This window comes from Chionomys nivalis, chromosome 2, assembly GCF_950005125.1.
Source record: "Chionomys nivalis chromosome 2, mChiNiv1.1, whole genome shotgun sequence".
Classification (NCBI taxonomy): domain Eukaryota; kingdom Metazoa; phylum Chordata; class Mammalia; order Rodentia; family Cricetidae; genus Chionomys; species Chionomys nivalis.
In genome coordinates, this window is record NC_080087.1 from 72,767,607 (window position 1) to 72,781,293 (window position 13,687).

The 13,687-nt window shown below is 46.4% G+C and overlaps 1 protein-coding gene across 1 annotated transcript in view; it reads right to left on the bottom strand.

Annotated features, from left to right (window-relative positions):
- Positions 1-4,260: 4,260 nt before the first annotated feature.
- Nlrp8 (NLR family pyrin domain containing 8) overlaps positions 4,261-13,687 on the bottom strand; it is a 28,342-nt gene continuing 18,915 nt past the window's right edge. The window contains 4 exon segments of the mRNA XM_057760719.1: positions 4,261-4,378; positions 9,391-9,561; positions 10,114-10,284; positions 12,844-13,014. Of these exon segments, the coding sequence (XP_057616702.1) occupies positions 4,261-4,378; positions 9,391-9,561; positions 10,114-10,284; positions 12,844-13,014 (631 nt within the window).

Genomic DNA, 13,687 nt, shown 5'->3' on the forward strand with positions numbered 1-13,687 from the left:
GTGCATATGTGTAGTGATATTTCATTTGTATTTTAATAAATAAAGCTTGCCTTAAGATCAGAAAGCAAAACAGCTAGTCACTAGCTCTTACCTCTCTCTACCTCAGTCTGAAAGAGCGATCCTGCCTCCATGACCGTTTCTGAGAGTTTCCTCCTCCCTTCTTATAATCCTCTCTAGTGCTGGGACTAAAGGCATACATCACTACTGCCTGCTTCCTATGGCAGACAAGTGTGGCTACTGGGATTAAAGGTGTGTGTCACCACTGCCTTGTCTGTAAGGCTGACCAGTGGGGCTGTTTTACTCTCTGGTCTTCAGGCAAGCTTTAGTCATTAAAAATACAAATGAAATATCACTACGTATGTGTGCATGCATGTGAGTGTATGTATGTATGTCAGATGACAGTTTGTGGAATTTGATTCTCATTCTCTCCTTCCACCATGTGAGACCCAGGGATTGAACTGAGGTCATCAGGTTTGACAGCAAGCACCTTTAACCCACAAAGCCATCTTGTCAGCCCAAATTATACCTAAATACGATTGCTTTTTTGTGCAACAGACCTCCTACTTACTTGAAACATTACACCTTCTGCGTTCAAATTCCTTTCTCCCTAGCCTCTGCTAACTCCATTCTGCTTCTAAGCCCAACTTTCTTGATGACATGCATTGTTGTCTTTCTGTGCCTATTATACTTCATTTAGTATCATGTTTTCTATAAACAGTTCATCCATGCCAGGCAGTGGTGGCACACACCTTTAATCCGAGCACTCAGGGAGGCAGAGGCAGGCAGATCTCTGTGAGTTCGAGACCAGCCTGGTCTACAGAGTGAGATCCAGGACAGCCAAAGATACACAGAGAAACCCTGTCTCGAAAAACCAAGGGAAAAAAAAAAACCCCACCATCACCACCAGGAACAAAAGAATAAGTTCATCCACATTGTTGCAAATTACAGGGTTTCTTTCTTTGTTATATGTACCACAATTTATCTGTCCACCCAGCTACTGATGGAGACTTAGGTTAATCCCACTTCTTGGCTATTATGAATAATGCTTAGCTATTAACGTACAAGATATTATATATCATTATGTCATTAAAATTTTAAAGATGTACTTATATGCATATGAATGTGCCCGCACTAGCCTATATGTACTGTGTGAATGCATGTGTCTCTGGAAGCCAGAGAGGGTGTCAGATCCTCAGAGCTGGAGTTAAAAGCATTTGTGACTCCTGATGTGGGTTCTGGGAGCCAAACTTGGGTTCTCTTAAGAGAGGCAAATGCCCTTAACCTCTGGGTCACCACTCAGCCCTCAGTGCCCTTACTGAGCAGAGTACTTTAGTAGATTCTCTTTCTCTTTTCTGCCTTTATTTAGTATGACATATTGATTATCTTGACTTAATCACTGCACAGTGAATTTATAGAACATTACACTCGTGCCGTACATGCCGACCATAGTGACATCTGGTGCCTTTAATATGCTAATAGCGGCTTGACAGCAACAGCTCAAAGGAACTCAGAATAATCAATAAAAATAAGGGAAAAAGTTACTTCAATTATTTAGCTAAACTAATGTCAAAACTTTCTGTATTTCCTTTATGTTGTGTGGTCATATGGGATAAGTGAAATGTGTGTTCTGTTTTGAAAAGGGGCTGGGGAGATGGTTCAGTGCTTGCTACTCTTGCAGAAGATTTGTGTTCTGTTCCCAGAACCCACACAGGGTGTCTCACAATCACTAGAAACTCCAGGGGGAACTGGACACCTTCTTCTGGCCTCTGTCAGTACTCATATACACAACCCCCCGCATGCACATACACACACACACATACACACACACATACACACACACACACACACACACACACACACACAATTAAGAATAAAAAAGTACCAGGTGGTGGTGGCGCACCCCTTTAATCCCAGAGGCAGAGGCAGACAGAAGTCTGTGAGTTTGAGGATGGCCCAGTCTACAATTCTAGTTCCAAGACAGCTAGAGATGTTATACAGAGAAACCCTGTCTCAAAAAATAAAACAACATCAACAATAACAACAGAAAGAATAAAAAAGTCAAAACTAGATTGCTTTATACTAATGAAGCAATTGGCAGTGGTAGCGGGCTAGTCCAGCATACATGAAGGCCCCTGTTTGATCCCCAGCACCTCATACAACCAGGCATGGTAGCACAGAATCATAATCCCAGCACTTAGTTCATAGAAGGAGAAAGATCAGTAGTTCAAGGCTAGCCTGGTCTAAATGAGCAGGTGGTCAAACTGCCTTTGACATTTATTTACCTATTCATTCATCGATTGGTTATGTGTGGGTGTGCCCATGCCATGTGTGCCCATGGAGGTCAAAGGGTAATTTTTGGGAGTTCTCTCCTTCCACCATCTTGGGGATGGAACTCAGATCATCAGGTGGCAAGCACTTTGACCCACTGAGTCATTTTGCTGACCCAGACAACTCTACTTAAAAAATAATTGCTATGCCAAGTGGTGTTGGCACACTCCTTTAATCCCACCACTCGGGAGGCAGAGGCAGGTGGATCTCTGTGAGTATGAGGCTAGCCTGGTCTACACAGTGAGTTCTACGATATCCAAGCCTACACAGAGAAACCCTGTCTCAAAAACAAAAACAAAAAAAATAATTGCTAGTAAATTAGTGGCTAGCCCAGTTTAGTCATCAGAGAGGTTTCCTCTGGCAGCTGATGGTAGCAGATGAAGAGACCTCAGCTAAACATTAGGTAGAGAAAGCCCAAATAGGAGATCTCCATGGGCTCCCTCTCCTCAGAACTCAGGGGACCCTATGGAAGAGGGGGAGGAAGAACTTTAGGAGCCAGAGGGGTTAAGGAGAACAGAATCAACTAAGCAGGGCTCGTAGGGACTGACAGAGACTGAAGCAGGAATCATGGAGCCTGCATGGGCCTGTGCTAGGGCCTCTGCTTATATGTTATGGTTGTTGGCTTGGTGTTTTTTTGCAAGGTTCCTGACAGTGGGAGTTAGGGGTGTCTCTGACTCTTTTGCCTGCTCTTGGGACCCTTTTCCTCCTACTGGGTTGCCTCACCCAGCCTTGATATGAGGTTTGTGCTTAGTCTTACTGTAACTTGTTCTGCCACGTTAGGTTGTTATTCCTGGGAGGCCTGCTCTTTCTGAAGGGAAACAGAGGAGGAGTGGATCTGGGGTTGAGAGAAAGGGGGACTGGGAGGACTGGAAGGAGGGGAAACTGCAGTTGGGATGTATTGTTTGAGAGAATGGAAAAAAAAAAGGAAGAAAAAAATGCTAGATCATTTTACTGTGGCAGTTCATGAGCCAGGTCATGGGATCAACCTTGGTGCCTGGCAACAGATGTATGATACCAATAGATCTTGTCTATCTGTTTTCTTTATCTGTACATAAGTATGGGTGAAGGGTCCTCAAAGAATAAACTACACTATGATGTAATTGCACTACTTCTGAGTACATAAACCTGGGACCCAGGAGGAGGCTGAGGCAGGAGAATGGCGAGATGGAGACCAGCAGGCACTTTACCCTCTGAGCCATCTCGGCAGCCCCATGATGGAGTTCAGTGGCCATCAACATGGACACACAGGTGTCTCGCTGTTTGCTGGCTTTGTTAATGTCTCAGGTAGGTCACACACAGTAGTGACATATCACTTTTGTGGAAGCCCTTGGCCCTGTGTATCTCTGCCTCTGTGGGTGCCCGTGTCTTTTATGGGTGTGTCTGTCTGTGTCTTCTACTTTTTTCTTTCTCCTCATGTGTCTTTGTCTCCCTATCTCTGCCTCCTCACTTGTAAGTCTTTCTGTTGTGTCTCTTTACATGTCTTCCATTTTCTTGGTTCTTTTGAGTCTTTTTAGTTTTCTGACTCTGTATCTCTTTGCTTCTGTAGCTCTATATCTCTCTGTTTCTGTGACCTTCTTAAACACCCTGGAGTCACTTCCCTTGGAAATCTCCTATAGCAGCCACTTTCAGACAAGGAACAGGTTTCTTTCTTCTGAATAGCGCATGTGCCAGGCAACTGGTAAATGAACACTTGCTCACACTGCATCATTGCACACACGTTTAATTTATTTCTCCCAGCGGGTAAAACAGGCATTTCCCAACCCTCCTAACCACCTGGTCCCACTTAAGTGTCTGATCTGCTTATGAACATAGTGATAGCCCCTAACCTGGAGGGCCACACACGCCCCAGCACAAACTGGGCTGTTCCAGACAAAGGCCCTGCAAACCAGGCACTGCTTCCATTTTAATTAGAAAGAATGTGTCCCGAGGGCCTCATAGCATCTTGAGGTAGCAAGAGTTCCAGTCTTCCACGATCTTCAGATGGTCACTCTCTACCTCTGGGCCCTTTAGTCTTGTGTACATGTCTAGGCTTTTATTTGATTTCTTCTTCCTGGGAAGGGCACAGAAAACAAGGCTTGGTATTTGACATTTAAGACTGCAAAGTAGGTAGGTGGTGATGGTGCACGCCTTTAATCCCAGCACTTGGGAGGCAGAGGCAGGTGGATCTCTGTGAGTTCCAGGCCAGCCTGGTCTACAGAGTGAGTTCCAGGACAGGCTCCAAAACCACAGAGAAACCCTGTCTCAAAAAAACAAAACAAACAAACAAACAAACAAAGATTGTGAAGCAATCCCAGAAAAGCCACAAAAAACTCTAGCACAGGAAGTTGCCACGCAGGAGACCAGTGTGAGGCTGGAGCTAAATAAACACCTACAGAGACTTGGCTTTTGTAGTGGCCTGGGCCTTTCGTCCTGTCACCTGGAATGGGGGGTGGGCAGAGGGGAAGATCTCTGTAAGTCGTTCTCGGCCTGAAGTCCTGTGCAGTGACCCACCTGCTTGGGACACATAGTAAGCAGTGTCCCATCTTGTGCCCTCCGCCCCCCATAGCCCAGGGACTATCCTGCCATTCACGTCCTGGTAGACCAGGGCTGGCCTGAATGACCAATAGAATAAAGCAGATGTACAGGGTGCACACTGAAAGTTATAAAGGTCTGTTGCCTTCTGGCTTTTTGCCTAGCTGTGTCTGTCTCGTCTCTTTTCTAGCTCCATATCTGTGTGTCTGTCTCCCTGCGTCTCTGTCTCCATGTGGCTGTCTCTCTCTGTGTCTCTGTGTATATACATGTTCCCATCTCTGTCTGTCACTATATATGTGTCTCTATCTCCCTGCCTCTGTGTCTTCCTCTGTGTGTTGAGTTTTACGTGCCGCATGCCTTTTAGCTCTCAGCCACTCTCTTTGTCTCTATGCATCTGTTTCTCTGTCCTTGTCAATCTGTCTCTCTGTGTGTACCTTTGTGAGTCTATACAGGTCTCACTCTGGCCATATGTTTCTATGCATATCTATACCACCTCTTTATGTCTTTGTGTTTCTCTGTGGCCATCTCTGGCTTTTTCCCATGTTTCTCTGTGTCTCTTTCTCTATGACTCTTTATGCACACCTGTGAGTCTCTACCTTCATGGGTCTCTTTCTTTGTGTCTCTGCGTCCCTGTATCCATGTTTTTGTCTCCCTGTGTGTCTCTCTGCGTGTTTCTCTGTCTCAGCTCCATCCATCTTTCCCCGTGTCTCTCTACATCTCTATCCCTGTGTGTCTTCCTCTATGCGGGAGCTCATGTGTGACTCAGTTTCCATTTGGAGTCAGTTTTGACTTATAAGTCATTTGAGTTCAAGCTTGCCTGCTCTGCTTTCCCCAATAATCTCAAGGACTGTGAGAGATTTCTGATTTAGCTCATGGGAAAGAGCATTTTGCCCACAAGGAAAGAACATTCTATCTAGTAGAAAGAACACGGCTGACACCAAACCTCAGGAACATCAAGTTAGAAAGTGAGGCTGAGGGCTGGAGAGGTGGCCCAGTGGTTAAGAGCACTGACTGTTCTTCCAGAGGTCCTGAGTTTGGTTCCCAGCAACCACATGGTGGCTCACAACCATCTGCAATGAGATCTGGTGTCCAATTCTGACCTTCAGGGATACATGCCAGCAGAACATTGTATTCATAATAAATAAATTAATTAATTAAAAAAAAAAGAAAGTGAGGCTGCTTCCGAACAGCAAGCACATGTTAGCTGGAAGACTGCTCACCCACGGGCAGGAATAGTCTTGTGGATAGACACTGACTGACCATCTGTGCTGTGCTTTGTTCTGCCTTTGTATATAAGCAAGTTCTAAAACAAACTTCGACCTGTTCGGCTGTTTTGGCAATGACCAAGCAGCCTCCCGGTCCCGTCCTTTGTTTTCTGTCTCAGTTTCTTTCATCTGGCATTTTCTTTTTTTTTTTTTTTTTTTTTTTTTTTTGGTTTTTCGAGACAAGGTTTCTCTGTGGCTTTGGAGCCTGTCCTGGAACTAGCTCTGTAGACCAGGCTGGTCTCGAACTCACAGAGATCCGCCTGCCTCTGCCTCCCGAGTGCTGGGATTAAAGGCATGCGCCACCATCGCCCGGCATTCATCTGGCATTTTCTTAGTCTTTGCGTTCCCCCAGTCCAGGAACCCTGGGAGCAGGCTCCTGCACATGCCCCGTCTCTGCTTGTCTCCTTCCGTGTCTCTGTATGCATGTCTGTCTTTCTATCTCTGCCTCACGTGTCTCTGTTAAATGTCTTTCTCTGTGTCTATCTCTTGGTTTCTGTGTCTCTTTGCATCTCTCTGTTTCTCTCTGCTGTCTATCTCTGCCTCTGTGTTTCTCTCTGTCTTTCTTGGTATCTTCCTCCCTCCCTCTCTCTCTCTCTCTCTCTCTCTCTCCATGTTTCTCCGAATCTGTTTCCATGTGTCTGTCTCGCTATGTTTCTGTACATCTCTCTTGTCATGCATTCTGGAAGAAACTAGCTAATGTCATGAGTTACCCTATAGAACAGCACAGGCCTCTGGCCAATGGCCACACGTGTGAACAGCAGATTCCTGGCCTCTGGCCAATGGCACATGTGCCAATAGCAAATTCCCGGCTCCCATCACATCCTAGGCAACAGCCTCACTGAGACCCAGTGAGACACCCTGATCTGAATGGCTGGTCAGACAGCTCTGTGGCTTTGCCCATCTGAAGGCGAAGGCGTAAGTCACAAACAATCCCACGCTAGTTTGGAATTATGATTAATATAGTGGTTATTTATTTAAAGGGGAAAAAACTTACAGATCACCGTCCCAGACAACAGCCCTCTGTGCAATCAGGAAGGGAGTCTAGTCGCCGGAAGCGGAGCAGGAAGTAAGAGAGCGGGAGGAGGGAAGTGGCTTCTTTTTTAAAGGGAGAGAGACCACGCCCCAATGGGCTGGTATCTCAGCGGCTATTGGCTGGAGGAGCGGAAGGACCTCCCGCAACACCCATCAAAAAGTCTGCTTACTTCTTTAGGTGAAAACATATTGAGGTAATTTGCTGCACAGTATGGGCGCTGAAGGCATCGGTTGCAATGACACCTGCGCCCACATCCACCCCTGGATGACAACATGTCAGTGCTTGGTCTCTCGCATGTACACTCCCCATAATAATCCTGAAATCTCATGGATGAAGAACCCACTCAAATCCTACCTACAGACAGGGAAACTGAGGCACAAAGGCAGACAAGGTGATTGACAGTCACTCAGCTGGTGAACAGTATAAGTAATAAAATAATAACAACTCAGTCTAAAACTTGGGATGAAGAGAGGGGCATGTTAACTCATGACATATCAACCTGGTGCTCAGGGTGCTTGAGGCAGGGGAATATGAGGCTAAATCCACCCAGGGATACATAGAAACAAAAGGGGGCAAAAACCAGAAAAAAATGAAAGAAACAGAAAGGAAAGGATGAAAAGAGAGAGCATAGCAATCAGGAGAACACAGACCCCTTTCCCATCACACAGGAGGCTGGTTTAAATGGCACATGAAGGGGGCTGGGAGTTCCCAGGAACCGGTCAGTCTTCCAGCCACACCCATGGTGCATCTCACCCTACACAGGAGATGTTGAGTTGTGTTTGTGCATAGGAGACCTACTAAGGCCTGTAAGAAACAGGGCATTACAGTCCATTTGTTTAGCAAGAGCTCATGAGAGAAGCAGATAAAGGGGCCCCGATGCCCCGCCTTCGTTAGCTGGCAGCAGGTACCTGCTTGCTGTCTAGGTGCTCTCAGTTCATCCTAGGGTTGGGAAATCGGCCGTCTGCCTAACCGGACATCAGAAAAGGAGGATGTACATTAGAGGAGGCCCTGTGCCCTGAACCAATAGGATTGGGAAATTTAGGGAGGAAGCTCCACTAGACATTGGGAAGAGAGCTCCCTGGAGAATCCAGCCACTGAGGAACTCAGGGAAATGAGATCAGAACACTGTTTTGTGACAAAATGACATATTAGCTTTCTGAATTTTCTTTAAAGTCAAAAAAAAAAAGAAAAAGAAAAAAAGAAAAGGAAAAAAAGGAAAAAAAACACCCAACAAACTCAAGGCCAGTCTGGTCTACAGAGTGAGTTCCCAGACAGGCTCCAAAGCCACCAAGAAACCCCATCTTGACATACATGGATCCCTCAGGGAAGGGTAAATAGACAAGATCTCCTGGGAAAATTGGGAGCGTGGGGTGGGGGAAGGGAGGGTGGAAGAGGAGGAGAAGAGAGAAGGGGAGGGGGAAAGAGAACTTGAGGGAACAGGATGGTCAACATGGGGGAAGGACAAAGAGGGAGAGCAAGGAAAGAGATATCTTGACTGAGGAAGCCAATATGAGGCCAGTGGGAAACCTGGCACTAGGGAAATTCCCAGGAATCCACAAGGATGGCCCCAGATAAGATTCTAAGCAAGAGTGGAGAGGGTGCCTGAACTGGCCTTTCCCTGTAATCAGATTGATGACTACCTTAATTGTCACCATAGAAACTGATGGAAGCAGAGGCAGAGATTCACAGGGAAGCACTGGGCTGAGCTCCCAGAGACCAGCCCAAGAGGAAGGAGCAATAACAAGACCAAAGGGGTCAAGACCATGATATGGATACCCACAGAAATACCTGACCTGAGCTAGTGGGAGCTCAATGACTCTGGACTGACAGCGGGGACTTGCATAGGACCCTCTGAATGTGGGTGAAAGACGTGTGGTTGGGGCAGTCTTTGAGGTCACTGGCGGTGGGATCAGGATTTATCCCTAGTTCTTGAACTGGCTTTTTGGAGCCCATTCATTTTGGAGGGATATCTTGTTCAGCCTAACTATAGAGGGGAGGGCCCTCGTTCTGCCTCAAAGTGATGCGTCAGAAGGCAGGGGGGTGGGAGGAGGGAAGGGAGTGGCACTGGGCTAGGTATGTTAATGAGAAAAGATCGTTTTAAAAAACAAATAAATTAAAAAAGAAACCCTGTCTCAAAAAACCAAACCAAGCCAAACAACAACAACAAAACACCCCCCAAAACAAGCAAACAAACAAACAAAAAAAACCTCTTCCCAATGGCTACTGAGTCTCTTTGGTTCCCATGGAACTTACAGTACGACCTCTTCTGCCCGCCCCTGTCTGAAGAACTCCAGGGCCAAGGTCAGCATGCCATTGATTCTGATAATGTTCTTGCTCAGGTCCAGGTACCTCAGCTTCCTGTTCCTACAGAGCATGGATGCCAGAGTGTGGCAAGAGGCGGAGGTGAACCAACACTGTTCCAGCCTGTGGGGCAGAAATAGAAGGGCTGGGCGGTGCTGGCGCACGCCTTTAATCCCAGCACTCAGGGAGACAGAGATGGGCAATTTCTGTGAGTTTTGGCCAGCCTGGTCTACAGCGAGTTCCAGGACAGGCTCCAAAGACACAGAGAAACCCTGTCTCAAAAATACAACAACAAAAAAAAACCCAGCAACAAAACACACACACACACGCACACACACACACACACACACACACCAAAGCAAAACCCAGAAATAGACAGAAGGGAAGTCACTATGTCCTCAGATGTCTAAGGGCTCATCTCACACAGAGCACACAGACCTGAATCCCACCGCAGCTGAAGCAGGCTGCACATCCCTGCTATGCACTAGGGTCCGCAGGGCGATTATTCAGGGGAGGGAATGAGGGTCTAGTGAGATGGCTCAGGGAGTTGAGACTTTGCTGGGAAAGAGTCAGACCCTTAGCAGCTGTTATCTTACAACAGACATGGCTGCAGAAGTTCCTAACCTCAGGGCTAGGGGTAGAGACGGAGATGCTGGGAAAATCGAGACAACTTACTCCAGGACCAACAAGTTGCAGTCGGCATCTGCCAGAGCTTCACAGAGTAGGATGATCCCGTCGTCCATCAGCCTGTTGAAACTCAGGTCCAGACTTTGCAGGCTTTTATTGTTCTTGAGAGGTGACGTCATATATTTACAGCATGCTGAAGTCAAAGAACACTGCCTCAGCCTGTCAGGAAACACCATCCAAATCACTCTTGGACTGTACTTATTTCTTCCATGGTTTCAGTAATTAGGACATCTTGGTTAACTTCTCAGAGAACATGGTGGAAGGGGGGGCAGAAAACGCCAAGTAAGAACCGGAAGATGGGAGGGGTGTCTGCCCTCTGGCCACGGCACAATGACTGTTCTCCTGAACTCACAGCCGCTGTGGTGGCCCGCACAAGATCAAGCTAGAAATTCAGCACAGAGTAGGGAGGGGCTCACACAACCCCACCAACCAAAGAGCTAGTGGCAGTTGATGGCAGAGCGAGGGAGAGGGAGAATCATTTTTCTTTGGGTGTGTGGTCGCTAGAAGGTTGCCAGTGTTCTAATGGAGGGCCACACACTTATGTGTTTAAATAGCACTCAATGGAGGCAGTTGGTGTGTGTGTGTGTGTGTGTGTGTGTGTGTGTGTGTGTTGTGTGTGGCAATGACATAATGCACATGTAGCGAGGTCAAAGGACAATTTGCAAGACTTGGTTATCTCCTCTAACCACGTTGGTCCCTGGGCTCAAACTCATGTTGACAGGCTTGCCATCTTGCCAGCTGAATCGTAAGGTTTTAGAGCCCCATTTCCTGTCAGCTCTGTGGTTCCTGCCTACAGACCCAATGTGCCCAGCCGCCTCATGCGCCTGATGCTATGCCTTTTCCGTCAGGTCAGAAAAGAATGTAGATTCCCCTCACTCATGAGCCACAATGAACTCTTGTCCACTCAAGTATCTTCTTGTTGGGAATTTGGTCACATCAACACATCAAGGAGAAAATGACCAATATGAACTCTGAGGAAAGCCATCTAAGGAACCCATGCTTGCTTGTGTGAAATAAATGGCCAACAGACTATCATTTAGAATACATTCTGGCTGGGTGATTGGGGCACATGCCTTTAATCCCATCACTTGGGAGGCAGAGGAAGGTGGTTCTCTGTGAGTTCGAGGCCAGGCTGGTCTACAGAGTGAATTCCAGGGCAGCTGGACCACACAGAGAACCCTGTCTCAATGCCCCCCCCCAAAGAAATGCATTCTGGTCCCCAGCAGTGTGCCAGAAACAAGACATTCTTCCTACGGTCTCATGGCACCATTCTGGTCTTAGAGGCAGACAGAGCACTCACTCAGACTACAGGAGATGGGGAACACAAGTTCAAAGGTTCCTAAACATTCTTGGTTGGCGCCAACCTTAACACTTGGTCACTATTTTCAGGACGTACCTTTTCCCTCATTTAATCTGTAAGATCCCTGTTGCCATGACATCACCACAGAAAACACAGCTTTGCAAATACATGATATCACCAAGGGGAATTGAATGCAATCTAGTTTTCAGACTCAGTGACCTCCAGCTAGCAACTCCTCCAGCGGTAAATATCTGATACTCCTCCATGTCCCTCAAATCTGAGAATTTCCACTCTGTGGCTTCACCTCAGAGAACTGGGTTAAGGACTAGATAATTTGCCTCCACAATGGAAATAGTAACAACTTTGCTCTCTACTGGGAACTCAGGTACCATCTCACAGCAGCCATGGTTGCTTGCATAAGTTTAGCACAAGGTCAAGCCAGCCAACACTCCAGCACGCTAGCCAGCATCACCCTCTGAGTGAGTACGGTGCCCATGCTGTGTTCACTCCCCTCAGTTGTGCTTCAGTGAAAATCTAAGTAGCTGGAACCTGAAGCAGCTAGTCAATGCACAGTCAAGAAGAGAGAGAGAGAGAGAGAGAGAGAGAGAGAGAGAGAGAGAGAGAGAGAGAGAGAATAAATGCATTATAGTGGCATATTGTTTTTGTTTTAATAAATAAAGCTTGCCTGAAGATCAGAACACAAAACAGCCATACAGGTCAGGCCGTGGTTGCACACACCTTTAATCCCAGCAGTCATACTAGTTGGCCATAGAGGCTTCGCCACGGTGGTGCTTGCCTTTAATCCCAGTACTAGAGAGGAATATAAGACGGGAGAGGATAGGTCTCAGTATGAGGATTTGTGGAGGCAGGACTGCCCATTTTGGTCTGAGGTAGTGGTAAGAGCCAGTGGCTGGCTGCTTTGCTTTTCTGATCTTCATCTTGAACCCCAGTATCTGTCTCTGGATTTTTATTATTCATGCTATGTAGCATGCTTGTATTCAGCTCACTTTCTTAGAGACAGAGACAGACAGACAGACAGACAGACACATACACACGCACACACACACACAGAATATAAATGCATGCTTGTATTCAGCACGCTTTCTCTTCTTTCATAGAGTCCAGGACCCAAGTCAAGGGAATGGTAATACCCATTTTCAGTCTGAGTCTTCCTAAATCAATGGGCTCAATCAGACAATCTCCCACAGACATGCCCAAAGGCCCACTATGCCCAAAGGCCCACTATCTGATCTAGACAGTCACTCATTGAGAGTCTCTTCTCAGCTGACTACACATTATAGAAAAACTAAATCATCACAATACTTAACATACCGCATAAATGAATCCATAATAGAGTCTCCTGATCACCCCCTCCTAATCCCCCCAGAGTTTCAGGAAGAAAATCCTTGCAGACTTACACCAGTCTTTGCAAAGGACACATTAAATGTTCTAGAGCATTCCAGATATGCCTCGATCCTTCATCCTTCAAGTCGTTCTCTGCCAGACTCAGGTGGGTCAGCAGCTTACTGTAGCTGAGAGAGAGGGCAATTTCTTGACAAGAGTCCTCAGTGAGGTTGCAGTTCTCCAGCCTGTGAAGAGAAATGCACAGGCAAGGGACAGTTTTTAATGTACAAGCATATAAAATATATTATATATGTATCCATATATACACATATAAACATAAATTTATTTATTTATTTTACTTCCTGGCCAAAGTTTCCCTTCTCTCTTCTCCTCCCTGTCTCTCTCCCACCCCCCTATGTTTCTACTCTCCCATCAACTTCTCCCCCGTTTCTGTTTAGAAAAGGACAGGTCTCCCATGAGTACCAACAAAACATGGTATATCAAGCTACAGTAAGACTAAGCACCTCCTGTGTATTGAGGCTGAACAAGGTGACCCAGTATGAGGAGCAGGATCCTAAAAGTCAGGAAAGGAGACAGCCTCTGTTCCCATTATTAGAAGTCCCACAAGAAGACCAAGCTACATGACTGTAACATATATACAGAGGGCCTAGGTCAGTGCAGGCTCCCTGGTTGTTGGTTCAGTCTCTGTGAGCTCCAATGAGCCCAGGTTAGTTGATTCTGTGAGATTTCTCGTGGTATCCTTGATCAGTCTGGCTCCTACAATTGACAAGGGACCGTTTAAATTCATTTCCACAACTAGCTTTTTTTTTTTTGTTTTGATTGTGTGTGTGTGCATGCATGCATTCATGTGTGTGTGTGTGTGTGTGTGTGTGCTATGCTGAGAAACAGTCACTTTAA